Genomic DNA, 27,734 nt, shown 5'->3' with positions numbered 1-27,734 from the left:
TACTTGATCAACTAAGTCACTAATTAAGAACACCCCTCACCTGGTTGTCTAAGTCTTAATTGAAAGGAAAACCCCAAAACCAACAGACAAACTCTGTCCAGCTGTGTAGTGCTAGGATAAAAACCAAAACATGCATCCAGATGGGGCACCAGGACCGAGTTCGGGGAAACCCTGTGTAACAGCATAGCCTCCGTCCCTCTCCTCGCCCCAACCTGGGCTCGAACCAGGGACCCTCTGCACACATCAACCACAGTACCCATCGCGCCACAAAAGCCACGGCCCTTGCAGAGCAAGGGGAACAAGAAGTTTGTGAGTGACTGTGGTTGATGTGTGCAGAGGGTCCCTGGTTCGAGCCCAGGTTGGAGCGAGGAGAGGGACAGAAGCTATACATCTAGGTATCAGAGCGAGTGACATCACCGACTGAAACACTGTTAGCGCGCACCACCGCTAACTAGCCAGCCATTTCACGTTGGCCACACTTGCATACATTACATTCAAACGTGTGATAAATGCAGAGGGATTTCTTAAGCTCATTGCCTATACCAGGGCTCTCTAGCACTGTTCCTGGAACGCTACCATCCTCTGGGTTGATAAGCTGTTAGTTACAACTGGGGTTGGAGCGAAAACCTACAGGAGGGTATCGCTCCAGGAACATGGTTGAAGAGCCCTGGCCCATGCAGTAAACCCTTTCACCCAGTCTTATCCCTGATAGATTGTAACTCCAACACCAACCAACTGCAGCAATGAAAGAGGACACAGCAGAGAATCACTACAAAGTCTGTTTTATTGAGAAAGCAACGGAAGCTTGTATTTGTGTCTTTAAAAAAAGGGATAAAAGAAATGAAATTAACGAGGATTCCAACATGTTACACGCATTTTTCATCACGGGAGAGAGAGGTAGGAGGAGGGGGACAAGGGGTTGGAAGAGGGGGATAATTAGGTCTTGGCTCATCTTAAAACCTTCCAGAACGTTCCCGGTCCCTGGACCTCCGTTTCTCGCGGTCTCGTCCGCCACCTCTTCCACCATCGCCACCACGGCCACGGTCTCGGGAGCGAGAACGCCTTTCCCGGGATCGCGAGCGAGAGCGGTGTCCTCCTCCTCCTCCTCCTCCTCCTTTGCTAGAAAGGGAGAAATAAAATGCTTGAACCACAGCACACAACTTAACCAGCCTAGAGAATACTCAAACCTCAACTAAAAATGAAGCTTTTACTTTAGTCAACTACAAAAGTAGCAGTGGTGGGGAAAAGTACCCGATTGTCATACTTGAGTTAAAGTAAAAGATACCTTAATATAAAATGACTCAAGTAAAAGTGAAAGCCACACAGCAAAATCCTACTTGAGTAATAGTCTAAAACTATTTGGTTTTAAAATATAATTATCAAAAGTAAATGTAAATTGCTAAAATATACATAAGTATCAAAAGTAAACGTATAAATCATTTAAAATTCCTTATATTAAGCAAACCAGACGGCACGTTTTTTAAATTAAAAAAACAAAACATTTACGAATAGACAGGGGCACACTCCAACACTCGGGCATCATTTACAAACAAAGCATGTGTGTTTAGTGAGTCCGCCAGATCAGATGCAGTAGGAATGACCAGGGATGTTCTCTTTGCGTGATTTAGACAACTTTCCTGTCCTGTTAATCATTAAAAACGGAACGAGTACCTTTCGGTGTCAAGGAAAATATCATGAGGAAATAGTACATCATTTCTTTAGGAATGTGGTGTAGTAAAAGTTAAACCAATCAAATACAAATAGTAAAGTACAGACACCCCCCAAAAAAACAACTTAAGTCGTACTTCAAAGTATTTTCTACTTAAGTACTTTACACCACTGCCAAGTACAGTATTAGATGCTTCACCATTCAATCCCATGAAACAGTCAAAAGTTGACTGTGACACAGAACAAGATCTTCCTGGAATACAAACATTCCTTAGAATGCGTCCTACCCTTTTCTGCGGCGTCCATACAGGTCCCGACGGAGTTCCCTGGAGATGGGTTTCAGGTGCATGAAGTTGCAGAAGCCTCCTCTGGTGCACTCCCTGTGGATGGTAGGCAAGCAGGGGGTTAATACTGTTACCGCGTGTGAGAAAAGCTTTCCCAATCTCCACCTGTGTCCACTGACTATCACATTTACCATCCTACACTCCAAAGCAGAGGTCTAGCTAGCTACATGCATCTCTCCTGCTGGAGTTAGCCAAACAGTTCAACTGCAGCCTTTAAGCAAACAATGGGTGTTCCAATGGAAAAACACTTGAGGTACCATCCCAAATGACACCCTATATAGTGCACTACTTTGACCAGGGCCCATAGGGAATAGGATGTCATTTCCCAACACAGCCTGAGTTAATATAGTTATATGCTGCAGGGAAACAAGACTACATTCTTCCTGTCAGATAAGAGGTGGCAACTTAAGCCTCAAGCCAAAGGTGTATTCATTTGGAAGAAAATGGAACAAAACAGGGAGGATTCTGAATTTGTCCAATAGAAACTCTAGTTTTCGGGTGTAAAACGTTTTCCCGTTTGGTGTAAATGGTTTACGTTGAAAATAGTTTTAGGACTACTGATTACATGGTGGAACTGTACAAATATGGTGGAATGCAGTGGAGAAACAAGACGTCTGGTTATTGTTGCAGGTACACCGACTGTCACACACAGCAGTGTAAAGACATTCATCAGAAAGACAGATCGACACTGACCCCATCTCATACTGCCGACAGCAGGCTTCCCTGAAGTCAGTGACGGGGGAGAGCTCTGAGTGGACAGGCTGACCGTTGAACCAGCGGTTGTTCAGGTCCATCACCGCCTTCTCCGCATCCTCTTCCCGACGGAACTACACACAGAGAGAGAGAGAGAAGAGAGGCCATGTTTTAGACAGATTTATGCTCTGATGAAGGTCGATGAACCCAAAGACGAGGTACTATAAAAACAGGACTTTCTCCTGTTTCTCCAGACAGATTAACACAATCACACTGAAGATGGATGCAGGGAGAATTTAACATGGCTGACATGGGATCTCTGACCCTCACCTTCACATAGACGTTGCCGACCAGGTGGTCGCCAAGGTTGTCACACACGTTCATCTCCTCCACCTCTCCGTACTTCTCCTCCATCTCTGTGAAGACTTCCTGTAGGAGTTAGGGTCAGAAGATGGGGTTAGGGTCATGTGTGGCAAAACAATCACTGATTGATAAGTAAAGCAGCACCATGGAGACCCACTTTAAAAGATCCACTAAAAACTACACTGAACAAAACCGGGAACTCTTTTCACAACGCTGACATCAGCAAACCGCTCGCCCACATGACCTCATACACGTGGTCTGCGATTGGAAGTACTGCCAAATTCTCTAAAACGATATTAGTGGTGGCTAATGAGAGATATTAACGTTCAAATCTATGGCAGGAGCTCTGGTGGACATTTTCTGCAGTCAGCATGCCAACTGCACACTCCCTCAACTTGAGACATCTGTGGCATTGTGTTGAGTGACAAAACTGCACACAAAACTGCAAACACAAATGTTTGCGTGTGGAACATTCCTGGGATATTTTATTTCAGCTCATGAAACCAACACTTTATCTAGAGACCCAATGAATAACTAGATCCTTTTATCATTAGCCTTTATCTAGAGACCCAATGAATAACTAGATCCTTTTACCATTAGCCTTTATCTAGAGACCCAATGAATAACTAGATCCTTTTACCATTAGCCTTTATCTAGAGACCCAATGAATAAAAGGATCTAGTTATTCATTGAGTCTCTAGATAAAGGCTAATGGTAAAAGGATCTATTTACCATTAGCCTTTATCTAGAGACCCAATGAATAGCTAGATCCTTTTATCATTAGCCTTTATCTAGAGACCCAATGAATAACTAGATCCTTTTATCATGATCCTTTTATCATTAGCCTTTATCTAGAGACCCAATGAATAACTAGATCCTTTTAACATTAGCCTTTATCCAGAGACCCAATGAATAACTAGATCCTTTTATCATGATCCTTTTATCATTAGCCTTTATCTAGAGACCCAATGAATAACTAGATCCTTTATCATGATCCTTTTATCATTAGCCTTTATCTAGAGACCCAATGAATAACTAGATCCTTTTAACATTAGCCTTTATCTAGAGACCCAATGAATAACTAGATCCTTTTATCATTAGCCTTTATCTAGAGACCCAATGAATAACTAGATCCTTTTAACATTAGCCTTTATCTAGAGACCCAATTAATAACTAGATCCTTTTATCATTAGCCTTTATCTAGAGACCCAATGAATAACTAGATCCTTTTATCATTAGCCTTTATCTAGAGACCCAATGAATAACTAGATCCTTTTATCATGATCCTTTTACCATTAGCCTTTATCTAGAGACCCAATGAATAACTAGATCCTTTTAACATTAGCCTTTATCAACATTAGCCTTTATCTAGAGACCCAATGAATAACTAGATCCTTTTAACATTAGCCTTTATCTAGAGACCCAATGAATAACTAGATCCTTTTAACATTAGCCTTTATCTAGAGACCCAATGAATAACTAGATCCTTTTATCATTAGCCTTTATCTAGAGACCCAATGAATAACTAGATCCTTTTAACATTAGCCTTTATCTAGAGACCCAATGAATAACTAGATCCTTTTACCATTAGCCTTTATCTAGAGACCCAATGAATAACTAGATCCTTTTATCATTAGCCTTTATCTAGAGACCCAATGAATAACTAGATCCTTTTAACATTAGCCTTTATCTAGAGACCCAATGAATAACTAGATCCTTTTATCATTAGCCTTTATCTAGAGACCCAATGAATAACTAGATCCTTTTAACATTAGCCTTTATCTAGAGACCCACTAGTCTAGACTCTTTTCTTTAAGTGCGTTCTAAGCAGCGGTAGTAAACAACAGTCTGCTCTTGGAAATGACATCAACATGATTCTATTAATACTCTAGGACAGGTCATCACCGCAGGTCAAACCAACGACATAATGCACTGACAGGCCCTGTTTGAGAGCATCAAAACCATGGTGTATTATGGGTAAATTGTGACCGAGTAATCTACAAATATTATTGAGTAGTTATTTATGATACAAGGCGATTTGTACATCAGTTACGTCTCGCCTTCAAAGTCATCTGCAATGTGGAACATGGTTTCTACATAATATAATAATAATAAATGCCATTTAGCAGACGCTTTTATCCAAAGCGACTTACAGTCATGTGTGCATACATTCTACGTATGGGTGGTCCCGGACAAGACTCACTGAGGGTCTTTTCCATTACCCAACTACATATCCTCTACTGTACAAATACTGCCCCTTTCACATCAGTGAACAGGGACAATATTGGCACAGCAGTATTGATCCTGTTGTGAAAAGTAAATGGGAGAGAGGTTGACACGGTGCGCAACAGGCAGGTTTGGCAGAGATGAGGTGAAACATCACAAGTATCTCGTGCCGAGGTCACTCACCTCAAAGAACTCGTCATAGTGCTCCTGCATTTCCACATCGCTGACGGCACCTAAAACCATGAACAAATAACCAGTCAGAAAGCAGCTAGGCGGAGGAGGCAGTCACTAAGCATCTGCATCAGTGCAATTTCACATCCAACGACTTACGAGAATATATAGACAACATACCAAGCTGAACCATGAAACTAACATACAAGTTAACTTTGTGTACGTTTCACACATGTCCTATAGCCACCATTTTATCTCCCTGTTAATTCATCCCCCTTGGAAATCCCCAGATAAACATTACAATGGTGCAACAGCTTAGTAAATCAGGCCAGTGATCTATTAGATTTGTATCAATTAAGCCAAGTTCGTGTATACATTAAGATGACACCACTTTGGAACAACAACCTTAATGACAGTGTCTCAGCACCAGCCAGCTCCAATGACGGCGTTTGAGAACACTGGCAGTGGAGCTGGCTGGTGCTGAAAATGAGTCCAAACGAAGCTAGTATGGGCAAGAAATGCATGCAAACTAGTCAATTTTAGAAGTTGAAAGTCTAGAAATATACAGAAACATTCACTGCATTTCAGGAGTATTTTACCCATAACGTTCAACCTGAAGGACAGGACAGACGGCTCCCCATTTCTCCCTTGCCTGTGGTCTTGGTATTAAACTGAATGACCCTCATGCAAGAAGAAATATAATGGCTAGGTAAATATGTAGCTGATATCTTGCCAGTCAGAGGGGGTCTGTGAGAATGGTATGCTTTTCAGAGCTATTGATCAAGTGACATGTCTGGCCTTCTCCATGACGCAAACATTACCTCATCATTTATATTTCGCATAAGCAACAGCATTGTGTGTCATGAGGAAAGCAATCCACACTGAGCCCATCACACCAGGCTCACATCAGTGATGCCTCCAGGGATGACAGTGTACATGTCTGGATTCAGCTAATAGGAATATAATAGCATCTGGGTGTTGTCTGGGCACATTGAATTCAGGTCCAGGCTACTAAAAACAAACTAAATGTTTCCCAGGTAAAAAAAAATCTAAAGGTATTGCTACCGTTTCCTGGCAAATGGAGGTGTTGTTGTAGTGTAGGTAGATATACACCAGATAACAGTATAATATAGAGGTGTTGTATTGTAGGTAGGTGTACACCAGATAACAGTATAATATAATGGAGGTGTTGTTGTAGTGTAGGTAGATATACACCAGATAACAGTAGAATATAATGGTGTTGTATTGTAGGTAGGTGTACACCAGGTAACAGTATAATATAGAGGTGTTGTAGTGTAGGTAGATATACACCAGATAACAGTATAATATAGAGGTGTTGTAGTGTAGGTAGATATACACCAGATAACAGTATAATATAGAGGTGTTGTAGTGTAGGTAGATATACACCAGATAACAGTATAATAGGTGTTGTAGTGTAGGTAGATATACACCAGATAACAGTATAATATAGAGGTGTTGTTGTAGTGTAGGTAGATATACACCAGATAACAGTATAGTATAATAGAGGGTTGTTGTAGTGTAGGTAGATATACACCAGATAACAGTATAATATAAGGTGTTGTTGTAGTGTAGGTAGATATACACCAGATAACAGTATAATAGAGGTGTTGTTGTAGTGTAGGTAGATATACACCAGATAACAGTATAATATAGAGGTGTTGTTGTAGTGTAGGTAGATATACACCAGATAACAGTATAATATAATTGAGGTGTTGTAGTGTAGGTAGATATACACCAGATAACAGTATAATAGAGTGTTGTTGTAGTGTAGGTAGATATACACCAGATAACAGTATAATAATATAGGAGGTGTTGTTGTAGTGTAGGTAGATATACACCAGATAACAGTATAATATAGAGGTGTTGTTGTAGTGTAGGTAGATATACACCAGATAACAGTATAATAGAGGTGTTGTAGTGTAGGTAGATATACACCAGATAACAGTATAATATAGAGTGTGTTGTAGTGTAGGTAGATATACACCAGATAACAGTATAATATAATTGTAGGAGGTGTTGTAGTGTAGGTAGATATACACCAGATAACAGTATAATATAGAGGTGTTGTTGTAGTGTAGGTAGATATACACCAGATAACAGTATAATATAGAGGTGTTGTAGTGTAGGTAGATATACACCAGATAACAGTATAATATAGAGGTGTTGTAGTGTAGGTAGATATACACCAGATAACAGTATAATAGAGGTGTTGTAGTGTAGGTAGATATACACCAGATAACAGTATAATATAGAGGTGTTGTAGTGTAGGTAGATATACACCAGATAACAGTATAATAGAGGTGTTGTAGTGTAGGTAGATATACACCAGATAACAGTATAATATAGAGGTGTTGTTGTAGTGTAGGTAGATATACACCAGATAACAGTATAATATAGAGGTGTTGTAGTGTAGGTAGATATACACCAGATAACAGTATAATATAATGGGGGTGTTGTTGTAGTGTAGGTAGGTAGGTGTACACCAGATAACAGTATAATAATATAGAGGTGTTGTAGTGTAGGTAGATATACACCAGATAACAGTATAATAGAGGTGTTGTAGTGTAGGTAGATATACACCAGTAGTGTGTTGTAGTGTAGGTAGATATACACCAGATAACAGTATAATATAAGGTGTTGTTGTAGTGTAGGTAGATATACACCAGATAACAGTATAATAGAGGTGTTGTAGTGTAGGTAGATATACACCAGATAACAGTATAATATAAGAGGTGTTGTAGTGTAGGTAGATATACACCAGATAACAGTATAATATAGATATACACCAGATAACAGAGGTGTTGTTGTAGTGTAGGTAGATATACACCAGATAACAGTATATATAGAGGTGTTGTTGTAGTGTAGGTAGATATACACCAGATAACAGTATAATATAGAGGTGTTGTTGTAGTGTAGGTAGATATACACCAGATAACAGTATAATATAGAGGTGTTGTTGTAGTGTAGGTAGATATACACCAGATAACAGTATAATATAGAGGTGTTGTAGTGTAGGTAGATATACACCAGATAACAGTATAAATAGAGGTGTTGTAGTGTAGGTAGATATACACCAGATAACAGTATAATATAGAGGTGTTGTAGTGTAGGTAGATATACACCAGATAACAGTATAATAGAGGGTTGTTGTAGTGTAGGTAGATATACACCAGATAACAGTATATATAGAGGTGTTGTAGTGTAGGTAGATATACACCAGATAACAGTATAATAGAGGTGTTGTAGTGTAGGTAGATATACACCAGATAACAGTATAATATAATTGAGGTGTTGTAGTGTAGGTAGATATACACCAGATAACAGTAGAATATAATGGGGGTGTTGTTGTAGTGTAGGTAGATATACACCAGATAACAGTATAATATAGAGGTGTTGTAGTGTAGGTAGATATACACCAGATAACAGTATAATAGAGGTGTTGTTGTAGTGTAGGTAGATATACACCAGATAACAGTATAATATAGAGGTGTTGTAGTGTAGGTAGATATACACCAGATAACAGTATATAATAGAGGTGTTGTAGTGTAGGTAGATATACACCAGATAACAGTAGAATATAATAGAGGTTGTTGTAGTGTAGGTAGATATACACCAGATAACAGTATAATATAGAGGTGTTGTAGTGTAGGTAGATATACACCAGATAACAGTATAATATAATGGGGGTGTTGTTGTAGTGTAGGTAGATATACACCAGATAACAGTATAATATAATTGAGGTGTTGTTGTAGTGTAGGTAGATATACACCAGATAACAGTATAATATAATGGGGGTGTTGTTGTAGTGTAGGTAGATATACACCAGATAACAGTATAATATAGAGGTGTTGTAGTGTAGGTAGATATACACCAGATAACAGTATAATAGTGTTGTTGTAGTGTAGGTAGATATACACCAGATAACAGTATATATAGAGGTGTTGTTGTAGTGTAGGTAGATATACACCAGATAACAGTATAATATAATGGAGGTGTTGTTGTAGTGTAGGTAGGTGTAGATCAGATAACTGTATATAATAGAGGCGTTGTTGCAGTGTAGGTAGGTAGATATTATAGTTATCTGGTGTATATAATGAGCAGTCCATGTCGCAGGGCCTTGCAAATGTAGGGGGAACTTACAGCGTATACCATCGGCAGACTGGGCAGTGTTTTGAGGGTTACGGTAAATGTTCAACAGGGCAATGGTCTGAAATACAAAACGTACATTTTTGTGATACATGCCAAGCAGAAATGGGGTTTTGGGGGAAGAAAGTTAAATTAGATAAAGTATCATGCTCCTTACAACAGGCCCTGAAGGTTACACACTGGGTCAGCTAATACTTCCTCAATGGACACATTTGAAGCCATAACTAGCTTCATTAGTCCCCTCGATGGAACTCTGCTCTGAACCATAGAGTGCATGGTGTGATCTGAAATGCTGAAAGAGAAGGTAACGGTGTGTCTCCTGACCACAGACGTCTCTGCCAGGGCTTCACAGGAGGCTGCAATCACAAGGAACTCAGAACGAATCAAAGTAATGCCAGTTAAAAAGAGACATTACTGACAAGTGTTACTGGAGAAGTAGGAAGGACTCTGGTATATTCATGTGTTGATCATTCAATCCAACACATTTTCCCAAAGGAAATAGCTGTTTGTGAATAGGCCACAGTACAAAAGTCATCTAAGTAAGCACATGTGAAGCCATCTCTGGGCTATGGCGGGAGGGAGGTGTTTGGCTAGTTCTGAGGTCCTTGTTTGGAAAGTCAGTCATCAGAAGAGAACAGAACCGTAGCCCAGACAGTCTCCTGTGAGAGTCCACAGCCATACCTACCTGTGTGAGAGGAAAGGCGTCAGCTCTAGTAAGACAGGGCTCAACACTGGGTACTGCTCACATGGAGGGTTGCAACTAGGTCTACCCATTTATAGTGCTCAAGGTAGTTTGGGATTTAAATTGGTCAATATAGCCTATAGCATTATGAAATATGTTCTTTTTTTGAGTGGCTGAGAGATTGTGTATAAGAGGGCAAAGACTGAGGCAGAGGAAACAGAAATATTTGACGATACAAAAGAGATTGAGGAGCATCTTGTTTATTGATCTGATAGTAGTTTGCCATTCGGGGTGGGGACTGGGAGCAGCAGTTACAGTAGCCCAAGTGTGAGAGAGGTACTGTAATGTTGGGTTCCCTGCTAACAGAGGTGAGGCAGTCCCTCACAGCTCGGCTGCTACGTGACCTACATATGGGGAGCAGGAGGGTGGAAAGGAGGGATTTCTGAACCCCTGAGGCTAACAGATCTTTGGACTTACAGCGAGAGGCGTCGGCCGTCTGTGCACTGTTTTGGGGGTTACGGTAGATGTTTTGAATCAAGATGGTCTGCCGGGATGACAAGAATACAAGAGATAAATCATTCAATTTGTGTAAATTCCAAATGAGTCTAGGTCCCTGATTACTGACGTAAATACGCTATTGTGTTTACTGACTTAGGAGTCGAATCTCTCCTTAGAATCTATGGGCTGTATTTCAGAGAAGTTGGGGTAGAGGACAGAATGTGAACGGAACGAGCTCAATTTGACTGGAGCGTGCAGCGAGTTTCCAAAAGCTGGAGTGTCAGCCTTCTTGCCCGATTCCAATAGCGCTCACTTCCCGAGCTCAGGGCATGCCCAGCCCAGCATGCATTTGTAGTCTACCTGTGTGCTGCTATAGCCCCTTGCTTTAGCGACTGCCATCAAGTATGCTACTTATTTCCATAATTGTTTTTATTTTTATAATAATCAAGGTGACATACAAAGACGAGAAGGACCAAGAGAGACTGCAGTGATGTAGTGTCCACAACTAAAGAATCATTTTGGTGGCTTCCCGGCACTGCATCGTTGGGGAGTGTCAGCGACGAGACAAAATAGTGAAATCAGGGACAAAAAGGGGGTAAAGAATTACACAAAAAAAAATCATCATTTTGGAATCTGAAAGAAATCCCGAAAGCATGATGGGGAACTTACTACATGTACCTGCTAACAGAAAGGAACGAGGTGGGCAGCTAGCTAAGAGTGTTATTGTAGCAAAGTATTTATAAACTAAGTTGTTAATTTTGGTTCTATAATATGGAGTGAGCTCAATTTCAATTCTATAATACAATATGCCATAATTGATTTTGGCTCAATAGGTCTGGCATATTACCTCTTTCAAGGAGCTTTCAATTTTTATAGGATTATTTGTTAAATTGTGATTTAAACGAATGGAGCGGCTGTTTTTTTCCTTCTGTGTCTGCAGAGCGGTTTTTTTAGCGGAGCAATTGGAAAGGACGTGGATCGCCGCGCAAGCACCACTCCATGAGCGGGATTTCTGACCGGCTCAACTCCGCCCACATGCTCTGGTAGAGGAGGATCATCCAATCAGTCTACTGATAGAAAGCTTTGTTTTGTTTCTCATGGTTCGCATAGGGCCAAGCACAACTATCCTGAGTTGTGTTAGGTCAGATTGAGTCTTTCGATATGAAGTGGCTGAGTTGTTTAATGAAGCACAAGGACAGGGGAATTGAGCTGCCACCGTGTCTATCAAATGTCTACCAAAGAGCCAGGCAAGCCGTCTATAGGAGGGGAGCAGGTTGGCCTCATGTCCATGTGAGCATAGTCAAAAGACCCAGGTTGGAGGAAAAGATATACCATTCAGGATAACACTACTTCATTTCATCAAGGTTGTGCCATCTGCCATTGCATCATGCATACCATAATCAGCGTTAGCCTACCAGTGGCTAGGGTGACCACATATCCCGGATTGTGCAGGACACGCCCACATTTAAATTAAATTAAAACCCACTAATTTACAAAAAAGTTAGATGTCTGTATTTAAGTCAGATTTCCTATTAATTTGATGAGAATTGACATTCTTAACCGTCTCTTTTGTAGTCATGTTGCACTTTTGACAAGATATATTATAAGGCCGTGGTCCTGGTAACGTTGAACACTTCTCCAATCGTTGAGGATCTCTGATATTCTGCACAGCGCAAGACGAGACTAAGGCCAATGTCATATTGTCAACCAAAATCACATGTCAAATCCTTTCGGGATTTGCTGCTGACAGTGAGTAAACTACTTACAAAAAGTGTGCTTCTGATGAATAGCCACAAGAGTAAATATTAGACTGACAGAAGGTAATTTTGTCACACTTGTAAGGCAATCCATACTCAGTTGCTCATTCAACGTAATTGCTGCTACTTCACTCAATCCCGTTAAGTCTTCCTTCCTAACTGTATTAAATTCTCTGACAAACCAGAAATGGTTCCTTGGCCAAATATTCCCTGATTTTCATAACAGCTACACATGTGGTCTCTTTTGCGTCACCAAATTTTGTGCGAGCCCGGAAAAAGAGTAGGCTTCATGCGCTTCGATTACCCTGGTGCAGCTGCAAAAAAAATGTATTCACGTTCGTGGGACAGTATAGCCTACGTCTCGCAAAATCATCCTGTTGTCCCGCATTTGGTTATTTTAAAAATGTGGTCACCCTACCAACAGCAGTTGCTTCTCTTCTGATGATAAATATTGACTGAGAAGCATTGACATGCTGCCAAGCCTATCCTCAATCATAATGCAGGTTCTCTGAAAGGCAACAGAACAATGTTATATACACACACTTCTGTAGGTAAGCCAATCGTGGAATCTGAAATGCAAACGTGCACAGGGTTAGTGGAAACAGATCGGCAACCATTTAGGTCTACTTTACATCTGCTCAGCATCCTGTTCTTTCACATGATGCTATTGCAGTATGTACCTAGGCCCATTGGAACATGGAAGCAACATTGCACACGTGAATGGAATTAGGGCTAATTGACAACACTGCATGTTTCAGTACTTCATGAATGATTATTTGATCCTACACAAGGTTAAGTCCAATCTCCACACAAACAAGTAAACAATCAAATGTGAGTATAATCAGTAACGCGAACTAGCTAACAAAGAAACCTAAGGAAGTCCTGATACGTTCTAGTGGGCTATATCACAAGCATCGGGCAATTGCTTGCAATAAACCCCTAACTAGCTAATCATATTCAAGACATATAAGTACGCTTACCTGGCTGAAAGTTGGCTTGTTGTGCAACCTAGAGCAGCGGTCCCCATGTCTGCACGCTCCAATTTTAAAGTAGAATGAACAATTGACCCTGGAACATGGACAAGAAAGTAAACAAATTAGATGTTGATAAATGGCTAGGTTAGTGTTCGCTTTGTATATGTTTGTTGCTGCATCTAGCTAGCTACACTGGAAAACAAAAACATGATTCGGTGTATACTTGTGCAGTAGCCAACCTAGCCACTGGAGTCGTCTCGAGACAATGCTAAAGAGTTAGCTAGCTACAGTAGCACGCTAGTTAGCTGCAGATTAGCTTAGCAAACCAAACTTTGAGGTTATACTAACTAGCAAACCATTTAGCTACTGACTCGTAAAACATTTGATACTAAATTGATCTAGAAAATAAAGACTTGATTAGCTTAGTCTGGCCGATTTGGAGGGATACTGACGCGACGCAGCACATGCCGCATTTTCAAACCAAAGCCGCCGCCTCCTCCATTCAAGCAAGTTAACTAGCCTTCTACAGTAGTCAGGAAGCTACGCTAGCTAGCCACACAAGTCTGAATGAAAAGCAACGGGTGCAGTAGCAGTCGTATTTGTAAGTAACCTGGTAGCTTTTTGGGTTAAAACGTGCACGTTCTACAGTAGAGCCATTTTATTAGCATTATTATTTCAGCAGTTTCACAAAAAGACGAAATAACCTACTTGTCTTTCTCTGTTCCGAAAATGGAGGCCAGGTACTCCGCCATCTTCGGTTTGTCAACTAAATGGTGCTCTACGTCATGTATTCGACACTTGCCGCTTTTTTGACAGAGGCAAAAGCTGTGCTCTTCGTCATTGTCGTTTGCATACGCTCTAATCTTGTCTTTTTTCCCCCTTAATACTCTCATGGGGGCGCAATTGCATCCATTTTGATTTCATGAATAGGGCCAAAGATTATGATAACTGAAGCCCTTTCATCTGTTTTAGGGCCCTGTAGAAAATCTCTGCCTGTATGCTACGCTGAATGAAGAAGGAAATAAGTTTACTTTAAGAAGATTACATTACATTTACATTTAAGTCATTTAGCAGACACTCTTATCCACAGCGACTTACAAATTGGTGCATTCACCTTATGACATCCAGTGGAACAGTCCTTTACAATAGTGCATCTAAATCTTAAAGGGGGGGGGTGAGAGGGATTACTTATCCTATCCTAGGTATTCCTTAAAGAGGTGGGGTTTCAGGTGTCTCCGGAAGGTGGTGATTGACTCTGCTGTCCTGGCGTCGTGAGGGAGTTTGTTCCACCATTGGGGGGCCAGAGCAGCGAACAGTTTTGACTGGGCTGAGCGGGAGCTGTACTTCCTCAGTGGTAGGGAGGCGAGCAGGCCAGAGGTGGATGAACGCAGTGCCCTTGTTTGGGTGTAGGGCCTGATCAGAGCCTGGAGGTACTGAGGTGCCGTTCCCCTCACAGCTCCTTAGGCAAGCACCATGGTGATTACTTTATTGTATAACGTCCATTCATAATGTAAATTAGTAGTAAGGTGTTTCAGACTTCCTAGTATCATTCAATGAGAGGATAGTAGAGCTGACAAAACAACGACAGCATAGATCCTAAAGCCACCACACAATGTTGGCACATGACTCAATATTACCCTCCAACCACGCAGAAAAACCACAGCAGGGTTATATTAGAGACTATGTGTATGTTCACACAGAGAGATCTGACAGATATTGTATGAGATATTAAGCCTACTGTAATGTGTATCACTTTAGCCTACTGTAATGTGTATCACTTTAGTCTACTCTAATGTGCTTAACTTTAGCCTACTATAATGTGTATAACTTTAGCCTACTATAATGTGTATCACTTTAGCCTACTATAATGTGTATCACTTTAGCCTACTCTAATGTGTATCACTTTAGCCTACTCTAATGTGTATAACTTTAGCCTACTCTCATGTGTATCACTTTAGCCTACTGTAATGTGTATCACTTTAGCCTACTGTAATGTACATTTGTTTCATTTACTGTATAACCAGTCACACATCCTGCATCTATCTGTTCATGATCATAGCGGATTTATAGTAACAGGGCCACCATGAAGGGGGTCAAAAAGATTTAAGTTCCTCGGTGTACACATCTCAGAGGAACTGAAATGGTCTAACCACACGGACACCCTGGTGAAGAAGACACAACAGAGACTCTTCAAAACCCACACGGACACCCTGGTGATGAAGACACAACAGAGACACTTCAAAACCCACACGGACACCCTGGTGATGAAGGCACGACAGAGACACTTCAAAACCCACACGGACACCTGGTGAAGAAGGCACGACAGAGACTCTTCAAAACCCACACTGACACCCTGGTGAAGAAGACTTCAAAACCCCTGGTGATGAAGGCACAACAGAGACTCTTCAACCCACACAGACACCTTGGTGAAGAAGGCACAACAGAGACTCTTCAACCCACACAGACACCTTGGTAAAGAAGGCACAACAGAGACTCTTCAACCCACACAGACACCCTGGTGATGAAAGTACGACAGTGACTCTTCAATCCACACTGACACTGTGTTGAAATCACGACAGCGACTCTTCAAACCACACTGACAAGAGGCTGAAGAAATTCTGCCTGTTCCCGAGGGCCCTCACAGTGTTCTACAGGAGCACCATCGAGAGCATACTGTCGGATAGATCACAGCCTGCAAGGCTCTACAGAAGGTGGTATGCTCAGCCGAACGCACCATTGGGTGTACGCTGCCTGCACTCCAGGACACCTACAACACCAGATGTCGTATGTGATAAGAAGACCTCAGCCACCCGAGCCACGGCCTGTTCTCCCTGCTTCCATCACTCAGACGTGGGCAGTATAGGTACATCCTGGCAAAAACTGTCAGACTTCTACCACCAAACCATCAGGCTGATGAATAGCCACCACTAGTCAGCTACCTGCTACCCCTGTGTCCCCCCCAATGGACGTTTACCCTGCCCCCACCCCCCAATGGACATTTATAATCGTTACAGTTGTAAATATGTATATATTATTATTATTATTATTATAGTTTCACCCACTTCTCTTTGACCAGCACTGTTGGAGCTCAGAGCTGAAGAATGTCACTGTACCCTGCTATTACATCTGCAACCTTGTGCATGTGACTAATAAACCTAATCTCATCTATAGTGATCACCACAGCCAACTTTATGTAGATGAGAGAGGATGAAGCACATGGGGAGGGAGAGAAAGAGTGAAAGAGAGAGTAGGTAAAGGAAGTAAAACGGAAGAAATGTTACCACAAACACTTGTGCAGTGACGGAGACACTATGATGCTGGGGTGTGTTAAGACTGATGTGAGAGACATTTAAAATTGAGGAAGAGAGACAGAGAGAGAGAGAGCAGACAGTGTATTTCACTCACTCTTACACACACACAAACACACAGAGAGATGATCATCTACCAATGCTGTGGCTGTCTTCCTAAACCACCTCTGGTGTAACCTGTTGATTGTAGAAGGCCGGTGGGCTACAAGTCACCATGGGGCCCTGTGACTGCTGGTCCTGGACCAGCCTACCTCTCACCATCCTGGCTGTGCTTCTCTTCCACCGGGATGCCAATGGTAAGTTAGACCCAGCGGGGGAAATACTTTTTGTATGTGATTAAACCACAAGGTATCGTGGTTGGTTCAGTTTCAACACACAGTAAGAGAAGTGTTGCTGGTAAATAAAACAACAACTCTCTTTGAGCGAACATTTTTGTAAATATCTGAAATGTCATCCTCACATTCAAGACTTCCAGTTATTGTCATCCTGGCAACAAACAAAAAATATTTTTAAAATGTGTGTGTGAGAGCTCGATGACAGAAAAAAATATATCCTGTTGTAGAAAAAGATAAAGGGACTTTAAAATAATAGATTAGCGGGGTAGGAAAATGAGTTCAAAGTCATCTTAATATCTTCCCGATCTTCCTCCCTAAAGATTCATAATTTATGTTGTTCATGTTCTTCTCCCTGTTTTCCAGTTGTTGTTGTTGAAACAAATCGCTCTTCTGGCTTCCATTTTGTTTCCGCTGAATAGCAAATACTCCACATTTTACAATGGCATTTTGAATCCATCAACAACATCAATATTTTATAATTACACATTACAGAGATATTGTTGCTTACTGATTGATACCCAGCTGGAATTGTTTTTTTGGCACATCTCAGTTATAGCAATACTAGTGTCATGTATTTTAATTTATACGATTTCAACAACAACAATCATGAGTTAATTTATATTATACTTTTTTTTGTGATTTAGCAGGCGCTCTTATCCAGAGCTACTAACAGGAGCAATTAGGGAAAGGTGCCTTGCTCAAGGACACATCGCCAAATTATTTTACCTAGTCGGCTCGGGGATTTGAACTAGCAACCTTTCAGTTACTGGCCCAACGCTCTTAGCTGCTAGACTGTAATATTCATATGTGTAAACATACTGAATTATAATTGGATGCATTTTACCGCCGTATCATACTGCGCTACGATTGGTTAAGATCACCCAGTTGGTTAGGTGATGGCCAGTTGATCCTGTAGTACTGCATTTTATTATTTTGTACAAAGTGTGCAAAACAAGACATAGATTACCTGCTGTCCACTGTTATATTGATAATTATGAAAATACAGGCTTTATTTTTCCTCAGTAGCTTATTATTAACCACAATGAGTCATACTATATCTGTCAGATCTCTCTGTGTGAACATACCTGCGGTCTCTTTTAAAGCTGTGTTATGTCACTTTTTGGACGACCCAACAAAATTCACATAGAAATGTGAGTTATAGATCTGTCCCTCTCATTGAAAGCAAGTCTAATAAGCGATAGATTTGTTCTCTGTGTGGTATTTCTATGCTCCCCATTTTTAAGTTGAGTGTTTTGAGTCTTGTACTTTCGGTTTTGTACACCAGCTGAAAATACAATCTTTTTTGTTATGGAAAATATATTTCACAGCGGTTTAGATGGTACGATGATTCTCTACACTGTAACTTGCTTTTTTTGTCACATAAACTGAAATTAGACAAACTATTAAAATTTTAGCAACCAGGAAAGGGCGGAATGATTTCTGCATAGTGAATCTTTATTATAGCCCTACTGTGGCTTTCCTGTGTGGTCAGAAGGTATAATCGAGTTGTGTGGTAGGCCTACAGTAAAGTTGTATATGATGCTATCGTTTTGTCACTTCTACTGTCCTCTCATTGATACTGGGAAGTCTGACACTCCTTGCCACTAATTGACATTCAGAATGTCATTGATGGTCAGTTATACTGAGTTAAATTGAGACCATTTTGGATATACTCAGTTCCTCAGTGATGATTATGAAGTCTGAAAGTCTTTAAGTTCCCCCATGGTATGATGAGGTGGTTCTATTTAGTCTGAGACAGGATGCAGCACTGAATAAGTGCAGGTGGGGTTGAATCTCAGTTCCCTAGAACCTGTAGTCCCATTGTTTTATGCTAATTGAGTTCCAACTCTTCAGGATGTGAAATGTGTTTTGTCCTTTTTTTAAATCTCTCTGTGTGTATCCCCCTTCTATTAGTCATGAACATGTCACTGTCACTGATACCAAGGGGAAATCCTGATGAAGGGGAAAATCTCCTTCACCTGTCTGCAATCTTTAATCACCTCTCATCTTAGTAAAACATTTTTTTCCACCACCTAGGATCCAGCTAAAGAAAGTTTAAGGCCTATCCATGTAACCATTATTGCAATCTTTTGTGTGTGTGTGTGTGTGTGTGTGTGTGTGTGTGTGAATGGCTTGATATAGAGGTGATGGGTGATCTTATGGGGACCTATTGGTCAGGCAGTGACTTACTTTATTTGAATTCTTTGCAGGTCATGATTCTGATTGTTTCCCAGAGATTAGAGTGGTACGGAACACAGTATGGAGAGCTTCACTTGGGAAACAATTGAAGATTAACTGTTCTATTGCTTTCTGTTCCAACTCACCACCACCACCATCACTATGGTGTAAGGTTGATGAATCAAACAACTGCAATACTGTCAACACAACAACTCTCATTCAAACACAGTGGACCAGTTTGAAAAACACTACAGGGATCTCATTTCTGGTCTTCACCAGCATTTCCATATACGATGTAGGTCTGTACAGGTGTGCATTAAATGAAGCCTCTGTGAGTCATTCTATCAATGTTACTGTCTCAGGTAAGCAATTTCTTTAGTTTGAAATACACGTCAAATAATAACAATATTACATTAGCAATAGCCTCCCTGACCGGGTCCCAATTTGTATACATTTCAGAGAGTGTTGAGGACACCACATATGTGCATCAGAAGAATGAAACAACCAGTAAGAGGAGATTTTGACTCTTCATAGCTTAGCATGCATTGCACACAGGGCATAAAGGTGCTGCAGTATGAATGTACATCAAGGCACACCACAACACAATGCTATGTCACACCTAGCTCTGAAACACCGTGGTAACCAGTAACACCCTAACAGCCAGTTAAAACTAGTAACCTAGTATCCATGTTGAGTCAAACCTCCTATTCAGGAGCATCATTTTGATTTAAAATATGTGTGTCTGCGTGTGTGTAATTAGGCAGAATTATTTTGCTGTTGAAAACGAATTTCCTGCATATGTATTCTTTTTGGCCTATAGCTTTTATGAATTCAAATGTGGGGTGGGGGGACATTTCCTCCTTGTTCATAGTGGAAATTAGGCCTCTTTCTCTTATAGACAGTACAGCGAGTCAGAGTGACAGCTTCCTGGAGTGGGTGTGGCCTTATGTTTATTCCTCGGCTGGGATTGTGGTGTTTGTCATCGTGGTGATAACCATATCCATGCTCTCATTGCGTGGTTGTAAAGGTAAGATGCTCACAATTACCATAGTACATTAATACAGACTAATGATGACTATAGCACATTAATACAGACTAATGATGACTATAGCACATTAATACAGACTAATGATGACCATAGTACATTAATACAGACTAATAATGACTATAGCACATTAACACAGACTAATGATGACCATAGCACATTAACACAGACTAATGATGGCCATAGCACATTAACACAGACTAATGATGGCCATAGCACATTAACACAGACTAATGATGGCCATAGCACATTAACACAGACTAATGATGACCATAGCACATTAACACAGACTAATGATGACCATAGCACATTAATACAGACTAATGATGACCATAGTACATTAATACAGACTGATGATGACTATAGCACATTAATACAGACTAATGATGACCATAGTACATTAATACAGACTAATGATGACCATAGTACATTAATACAGACTAATAATGACCATAGCACATTAATACAGACATTTACATCTGGGACATGACATCTAATTTCAATGTTTTGTTCATGATTCCCTTGAAATTGCAGGTGCCTGTCCGGCCAGGAAGTCAAGGAAAGAGGACCAAACAGAGAACCAGGTCAAACAGATATACACTACACATCTTCCTTTCATTGAGTCCTGTATTAGTACTAGTACAGATTCTGGATGGTCTTTAATGTGTTTACAGTATGTAACATGGTGGAGTCTTTTGGTGCACTCCTTGTCTGTCAGTCCCAGGTGTTATGTCTGACTGATTCAATTATATGACAGGCTAGTTTATCAAATCGATTACCTAAAGTTTGATTACGTGTATGAATTAAACCATGCAACAATTAACTCGTTAATAACCTGGGGCACCACGGAAGAGTGTTTATAGAGTTGCTCTTTTCCGAATAAACTCTTAAAGATCTGAAGATCTTTTATAATCAATAGCAGTCAATTATTAATCGTCACCTTATTTAGTCTCATCTGAACGTCGTAAAATTCTTGGTTATCTGCACGAACCCTGGCTAACAAGTTGAATCAGCAATACAAAATGTGGCTTAATTATTATTTACTAAATACCTAAATAATCACACAGAATTACATATACACAGGATAGATCATACATTGATTACTAATCATGTCATAAAAGCAAAAGTCCCTAGCGGATGAAACCGATATGACGGCTGGTTACCCAAAGAAAGGGAGTTGGGTTTGAATGAAAGAGCGGGATAACTGAGTGACAAAGGGGATTGGGTCTCTATCTGACCTTGAGAAGCTATGCTACCGTAAATATAGAATCTTATGCATTCTAATAATCATCCATTTGGAAATTGAAAATGCAAGATATATATTTACACTGAACCATTCGATAGATGGTTTGAAGATGGAAGACTGGTTTGCCCAGCAGATATCGCCATTGTCCTTTGAAGAATCTTTCTGGTCGTAGTGTTGTAGAGCGGATACGTTGAAGTAGCCTGTCGTTCTCAGGAGATCGTCTGTCCTTTCCTAGGCCACGTACGTTTACAGCTGCAGCTGATAAGTTGATGTACATAATTTCTCACTTATTCTATAGTGAATAGGAGTTCAAAGTTCATACCAAGTTGCCATAATCAGCTCGTGCTGTATTCTGGCTGGTCTTGTCGAAATTCCTCCTTCCAGCGTGGTGATCGTCACCTCCACATGATCTTGTCATGTAAATTTCATTATGTAGAGTGAATATTCAGCCATTCGCAACCACAGCTCACACTGGGGTTTGCTTAGTCTGACATGAATTAGGTCACGGGGGCTTTATACTGTGGAAGAGAAGGGCGTGTTTCATCCCTCTCCAACCAATGTCTGTTCACTTAAGCGTGGCCACTGAGTGAGAATAAAATTACTTGAAAACAATTCTCTCATTTAGAAGGTTAAAATTACATTTAATATTCTCACACACAGTTTCATATTTAAACATTTAAATTGCACAACAATTCCATGTGAATCTAATGTCTAGACTAGAATGTGTAGACTTTCAAGATACAATTTATGTTGTCCTGTCATCAGTAATAATGTCCCAGACAACAACTGATCTGACATCATGGTCTTTAAGTACTTTCAACTGGTTGGATTACAGAAATATTGTTAAATTCCCCAACCTTTTGATGTTACCATACTCTCTCTACGTTAACAAAGTGCTTTCCAAGAGTCCATTCTGTAGAGGGGAGAGAAAAGGGGGGAAAGGTATTTATGAGTGGGTCATAAACCTCACCCAACAGGGCAACGTCATGACACAGGTGTGGCCCACTATAATCAAGGGTGGGGGTTGCAAATACACAGAGTATTAAAGTAACTTACTTGTTGTTGCAGTATATGGCTATACCAATGACCCAGCAAGCATTCCCACGACCCAACCCACAATCCCACCACAGAGGAAGCATCCGATCCCACCAATCCCAGGACCGGCTCCAAGCCCAGCCCCAAGCCCAGGCACAAGCTCAGCCCACCCCACCGCCGGACTGTATCTATGACAACGCACCTGCCAGGGGCCCACGTCGCACTCATCCGGCACCCGGCCAAGCTGCAGCCAATCAGGTAGCTGTCCCGGTGGACACGGACAATACCTATAGCAACGGGAAGGAGAAAGAGGAAGAGGGTGATATCATGTACGCAGCGCTAAACCATCAGGTAAAGCCTGGAGCCGCTGCGCGCCCTGCACAGCCTCGGGTAGAGGGCTCAGAGTACGCAGCCATACGAGTGTCCTGAGCCCTGATACCAGGAAGTAAAACTCCTCTTCAGAGGGCCACAGTCCGACTGGTCTTTGTTTCTCCCTGATTACGAGAAGGGGGTCGCTGCGTCCCAAAATGGCGACCGGAGTATGGGCGAGTGGGTGTGTCAAAAGGGAAGTAGTGGGTGTGTGGAAAGGAATGGGTGTGTGTCAAATCGTCTGCTATAGGTTAGACGGTTTTGATTGAGCTGTATTTTTTTCTCTTCCGTTTCTTGCCACTCAACCAGACTGTGACACACAACTAGGTGCTATCATCAACCAAAAAGGGTTATTTGTCTGTCCTCATAAGAGAACCCTTTGAAGAACCCCCTTTGGTTCCAGGTAGAACCCTTCTGGGTTCCATGAAGAACCCTTTCCACAGAGGGGTCTGCATGGAATCCAAAAGAGTTCTACCTAGAACCAAAAAGGGTTCTCCTATGGGGACAGCCGTAAAACCCTTTTGGAACCCTTTTTTCTATGAGTGTACCTCACATTGAGCTCCCATACTGCGAGAGTTGGGACATCTGTTTTGAAGCCAGAGGATGAGTCTGAGTGTTAGAATTACATTAATAATTGTACATTTTCCGGTTTAAAACTGAAGATTGTTTATTGGGGCGGCAGCTAGCCTTGCGCTGGGTCAGTAACCGAAAGGTTGCTAGATCAATTCCCAGAGCTGACAAAGTCAAAATCGGTTGTTCTGCCCCTGAACAAGGCAGTTAACCCACTGTTCCTAGGCCATCATTGTAAATAAGAATGCGTTCTTAACTGACTTGCCTAGTTAAATAAATATTAAATAAAACATTTGAAGTATTGATGATGGGTGTACTGTTGCTTTATGGGTTGTACGCATGTTCCTACTGTGACTGTCACCCTGATATATTACTGTGACTGTCACCCTAATATATTACTGTGACTGTCACTGATATTTTACTGTGACTTTCACCCCGATATTTTACTGTGACTGTCACCCTGATATATTACTGTGACTGTCACCCTGATATATTACTGTGACTGTCACCCTGATATATTACTGTGACTGTCACTCTGATTTATTACTGTGACTGTCACACTGATATTTTACTGTGACTGTCACTGATTTATTACTGTGACTGTCACACTGATTTATTACTGTGGCTGTCACTCTGATTTATTACTGTGACTGTCACCCTGATATATTACTGTGACTGTCACCCTGATATATTACTGTGACTGTCACCCTGATATATTACTGTGACTGTCACCCTGATATATTACTGTGACTGTCACCCTGATATATTACTGTGACTGTCACACTGATTTATTACTGTGACTGTCACACTGATATATTACTGTGACTGTCACACTGATATTTTACTGTGACTGTCACACTGATATATTACTGTGACTGTCACCCTGATATATTACTGTGACTGTCACCCTGATATATTACTGTGACTGTCACCCTGATATATTACTGTGACTGTCACCCTGATATATTACTGTGACTGTCACCCTGATATATTACTGTGACTGTCACCCTGATTTATTACTGTGACTGTCACACTGATATATTACTGTGACTGTCACACTGATATATTACTGTGACTGTCACCCTAATATATTACTGTGACTGTCACTGATATTTTACTGTGACTGTCACCCTGATATTTTACTGTGGCTGTCACTCTGATTTATTACTGTGACTGTCACCCTGATATATTACTGTGACTGTCACCCTGATATATTACTGTGACTGTCACACTGATTTATTACTGTGACTGTCACACTGATATATTACTGTGACTGTCACACTGATATTTTACTGTGACTGTCACACTGATATATTACTGTGACTGTCACCCTGATATATTACTGTGACTGTCACCCTGATATATTACTGTGACTGTCACCCTGATATATTACTGTGACTGTCACACTGATTTATTACTGTGACTGTCACACTGATATATTACTGTGACTGTCACACTGATATTTTACTGTGACTGTCACACTGATATTTTACTGTGACTGTCACACTGATATTTTACTGTGACTGTCACACTGATATTTTACTGTGACTGTCACTCTGATTTATTACTGTGACTGTCACACTGATATATTACTGTGACTGTCACCCCGATATTTTACTGTGACTGTCACACTGATATTTTACTGTGACTGTCACTCTGATATATTACTGTGACTGTCACTGATTTATTACTGTGACTGTCACACTGATTTATTACTGTGACTGTCTCACTGATATATTACTGTGACTGTCACTCTGATATTGGCTATTGGTAGCTACTTCCCACACCGTTGCTGGACAGTAGTGCCTGTCATACGAGAGCGAACGGTACTGGGTCCCGGTGTTCTTGTTTTTCATGCGTGCCCTCCCCATTGAGTAGTAGACTGTATGTACTGTAATATCAAGATGGTTATCAATATTAGTTACTTCTTGTGTAGACTGCTGCCCTCTTTTAAATAAAATAATTTGAGAGAAAACATTGCCACGTTAGCTGCCGCCTGCAACATGACCACGATACCAGTGGCAATCGGTGCCATTTAAGATTCTTATTATTTTAACCTTTATTTAACCTTTATTTAACTAGGCAAGTCAGTTAAGAACAAATTCTTATTTACAATGATGGCCTGCACCGGCCAAAACCGGACGACGCTGGGCCTATTGTGCACCTCCCTATGGGACTCCCAATCACCTCCAGTTGTGATACAGCCTGGAATTGAACCAGGGTGTCTGTGGTGACGCCTCAAGCACCTTAGACCGCTGCGCCACTCGGGAGCCCCGATGAGGGATGAGCAGGGCCTTATTTCTGTTACAGCTTATTGCATGACTCATTCATTAATTCATTCATATTCCATTCACCCAGTTCAATGTAACATCGATAGTTTTAGGCTACTACATGATAGTCAAATACTCATCATGAGGTTTCCTCAACCTAGACTATGAATGAAAGCTACACCATGGTGCTGTTTAGGCTACTGTAGACCAACACTGCAAAACAGTGTGTTTTAATCAATTATTTGGTGACTTGAATACATTTAGTCTAGTTTTATCTAAAAAGGCTTACTTCTTAATATTTTGCTATTTAAATTTTTATGAAATTCACTGAGGAAGATGTTCCTCCCCTTCCTCCTCTGAGGAGCCTCCACTGCATGATACCCAGTAGGAAGGACTTCGGCAGGCATGTCGATACAACCCCGGTGCACTGGTCCGGCTTATCGACTCTTCTTGTAGTCCAATCAGCCATGTAAAACGGTATTCAGTAGCAACAAATCTGCCCAATTAGCTAATAATCCATACACCCACTCTCCCATACTTCGGTCGCCATATTGGGCTGCAGATACCCATTCTTGGTATTACAGAAATAGATCAGCTGGCTGCATCGAACTTTGAACTTCCACCAATGATAATGTCAGCTTTAACTATGGCCTTTTGGGTACAACTTTCTTACAGAGGTTGATTTTTGAGGCCTACATGAAATATTCCACTGCACTGTAATTAGGTAGAAACCAGTTGACTGTGAATGTAACTGTGATTGATTGTTTTGTTTAATGCAGTTTTATGTGTTTTGCGTGTTTCCTATTTAAACAAATAATCAGATTTGATTTACTGTAATATAATTTTCACTGCAATATTACTCTTCTCCATTCCTTACTGTAATCAACCAGTTTCAGTGAAATCACTGTGAGTGTTGACAGTCCCCTGGTCTTGGGTTTAGTTGAGGTGTTACCGTCATTGTGCAGGGTGTTTTGCAGTTTACCTCTTGTGCTGGGATGTGATTAGGAGGTTTCCTGTGCTACACAAACCAAAACTCCCACATGCTGCAGCACACGGTTACATATCCTGTGATGCAGTGAGAAGCTTTCTGTGTGTGTGTGTGTGTGTGTGTGTGTGTGTGTGTGTGTGTGTGTGTGTGTGTGTGTGTGTGTGTGTGTGTGTGTGTGTGTGTGTGTGTGTGTGTGTGTGTGTGTGTGTGTGTGTGTGTGTGTGTGTGTGTGTGTGTGTGTGTGTGTGTGTGTGTGTGTGTGTTCATGCCTGATCTACTGTTCCTGTGTGTGCGCATGTGTTATCCCAGCTAGCACATAATGTTCTGAGAACCATATATTTCTTAGACCTTGGTGAGAGTATGTTTGTCCAATGTTCTGGGAATGGTGCAGGATACCCAGCTAGCACATAATGTTCTAAGAACTTCAGCATAATGTTTTCTATTTAAGGGAAAAATCCCCCCAAAACCACTCATTCCTATAATTTACAGTGTTGCATAACACTAATATGTGAGAACAATATTTTTGGTGAAATTGTATTTTATTTTGTCATTGTAATAAGGTTGGTAGCAACGTGAAAATCATTGTGGAAATCTGTTGTAGCTCAAGACGACTAAAAAACCCACAATGCAATGCTCTCTCTATGGGCTTGCTGGCCAGTAGCTAGCTAGCAAACGTAGCTACACACAATACTACCAAAGTCAATATCAGCATGTGAAAAAGGTAGTTAGCTTTATAATTGACGAAACAAAATGCAATATCAATTTAGGAGTCTACAATCTCACCATGTTTAACCTGCAGATTGATGTACCTCACAGAGTGGAGTCTGACATTCACAACGACACCATG

The 27,734-nt window shown here is 40.9% G+C and overlaps 2 protein-coding genes across 3 annotated transcripts; one reads left to right on the top strand and one right to left on the bottom strand.

Moving 5' to 3' along the window:
- Positions 1 to 765: 765 nt before the first annotated feature.
- On the bottom strand, positions 766 to 14,393 carry LOC124019565 (splicing factor U2AF 35 kDa subunit). The gene is made up of 8 exons (XM_046334934.1): positions 14,252 to 14,393; positions 13,550 to 13,637; positions 9,627 to 9,693; positions 5,478 to 5,527; positions 3,036 to 3,134; positions 2,706 to 2,839; positions 1,956 to 2,048; positions 766 to 1,119 (listed from the first exon to the last, which is right to left on the bottom strand). Exons 1-8 carry the CDS (start codon positions 14,293 to 14,295, stop codon positions 954 to 956), a joined length of 741 nt encoding a protein of 246 aa, XP_046190890.1. The 5' UTR covers positions 14,296 to 14,393; the 3' UTR covers positions 766 to 953.
- LOC124019564 lies at positions 13,357 to 26,755 on the top strand. Of its 2 annotated transcripts, XM_046334931.1 has the most exons (7): positions 13,357 to 13,400; positions 17,042 to 17,147; positions 19,397 to 19,726; positions 19,824 to 19,871; positions 20,263 to 20,391; positions 20,944 to 20,993; positions 22,724 to 26,755. In XM_046334931.1, the coding sequence occupies exons 2-7, from the start codon at positions 17,066 to 17,068 to the stop codon at positions 23,117 to 23,119; spliced, it is 1,035 nt and encodes a 344-aa protein (XP_046190887.1). In that variant the 5' UTR covers positions 13,357 to 13,400; positions 17,042 to 17,065; the 3' UTR covers positions 23,120 to 26,755. The 2 variants fall into 2 exon arrangements, with proteins under 2 accessions (XP_046190887.1, XP_046190889.1); XM_046334933.1 differs by lacking the exons at positions 13,357 to 13,400; positions 19,824 to 19,871 and having other exon boundaries at positions 16,849 to 17,147.
- Positions 26,756 to 27,734: the final 979 nt, after the last annotated feature.

The sequence above is a fragment of the Oncorhynchus gorbuscha genome, unplaced genomic scaffold, assembly GCF_021184085.1.
Source record: "Oncorhynchus gorbuscha isolate QuinsamMale2020 ecotype Even-year unplaced genomic scaffold, OgorEven_v1.0 Un_scaffold_633, whole genome shotgun sequence".
Lineage (NCBI taxonomy): Eukaryota > Metazoa > Chordata > Actinopteri > Salmoniformes > Salmonidae > Oncorhynchus > Oncorhynchus gorbuscha.
Note: the sequence above shows the minus strand (reverse complement) of the source record. Positions and strands in the feature narration are given on the sequence as shown.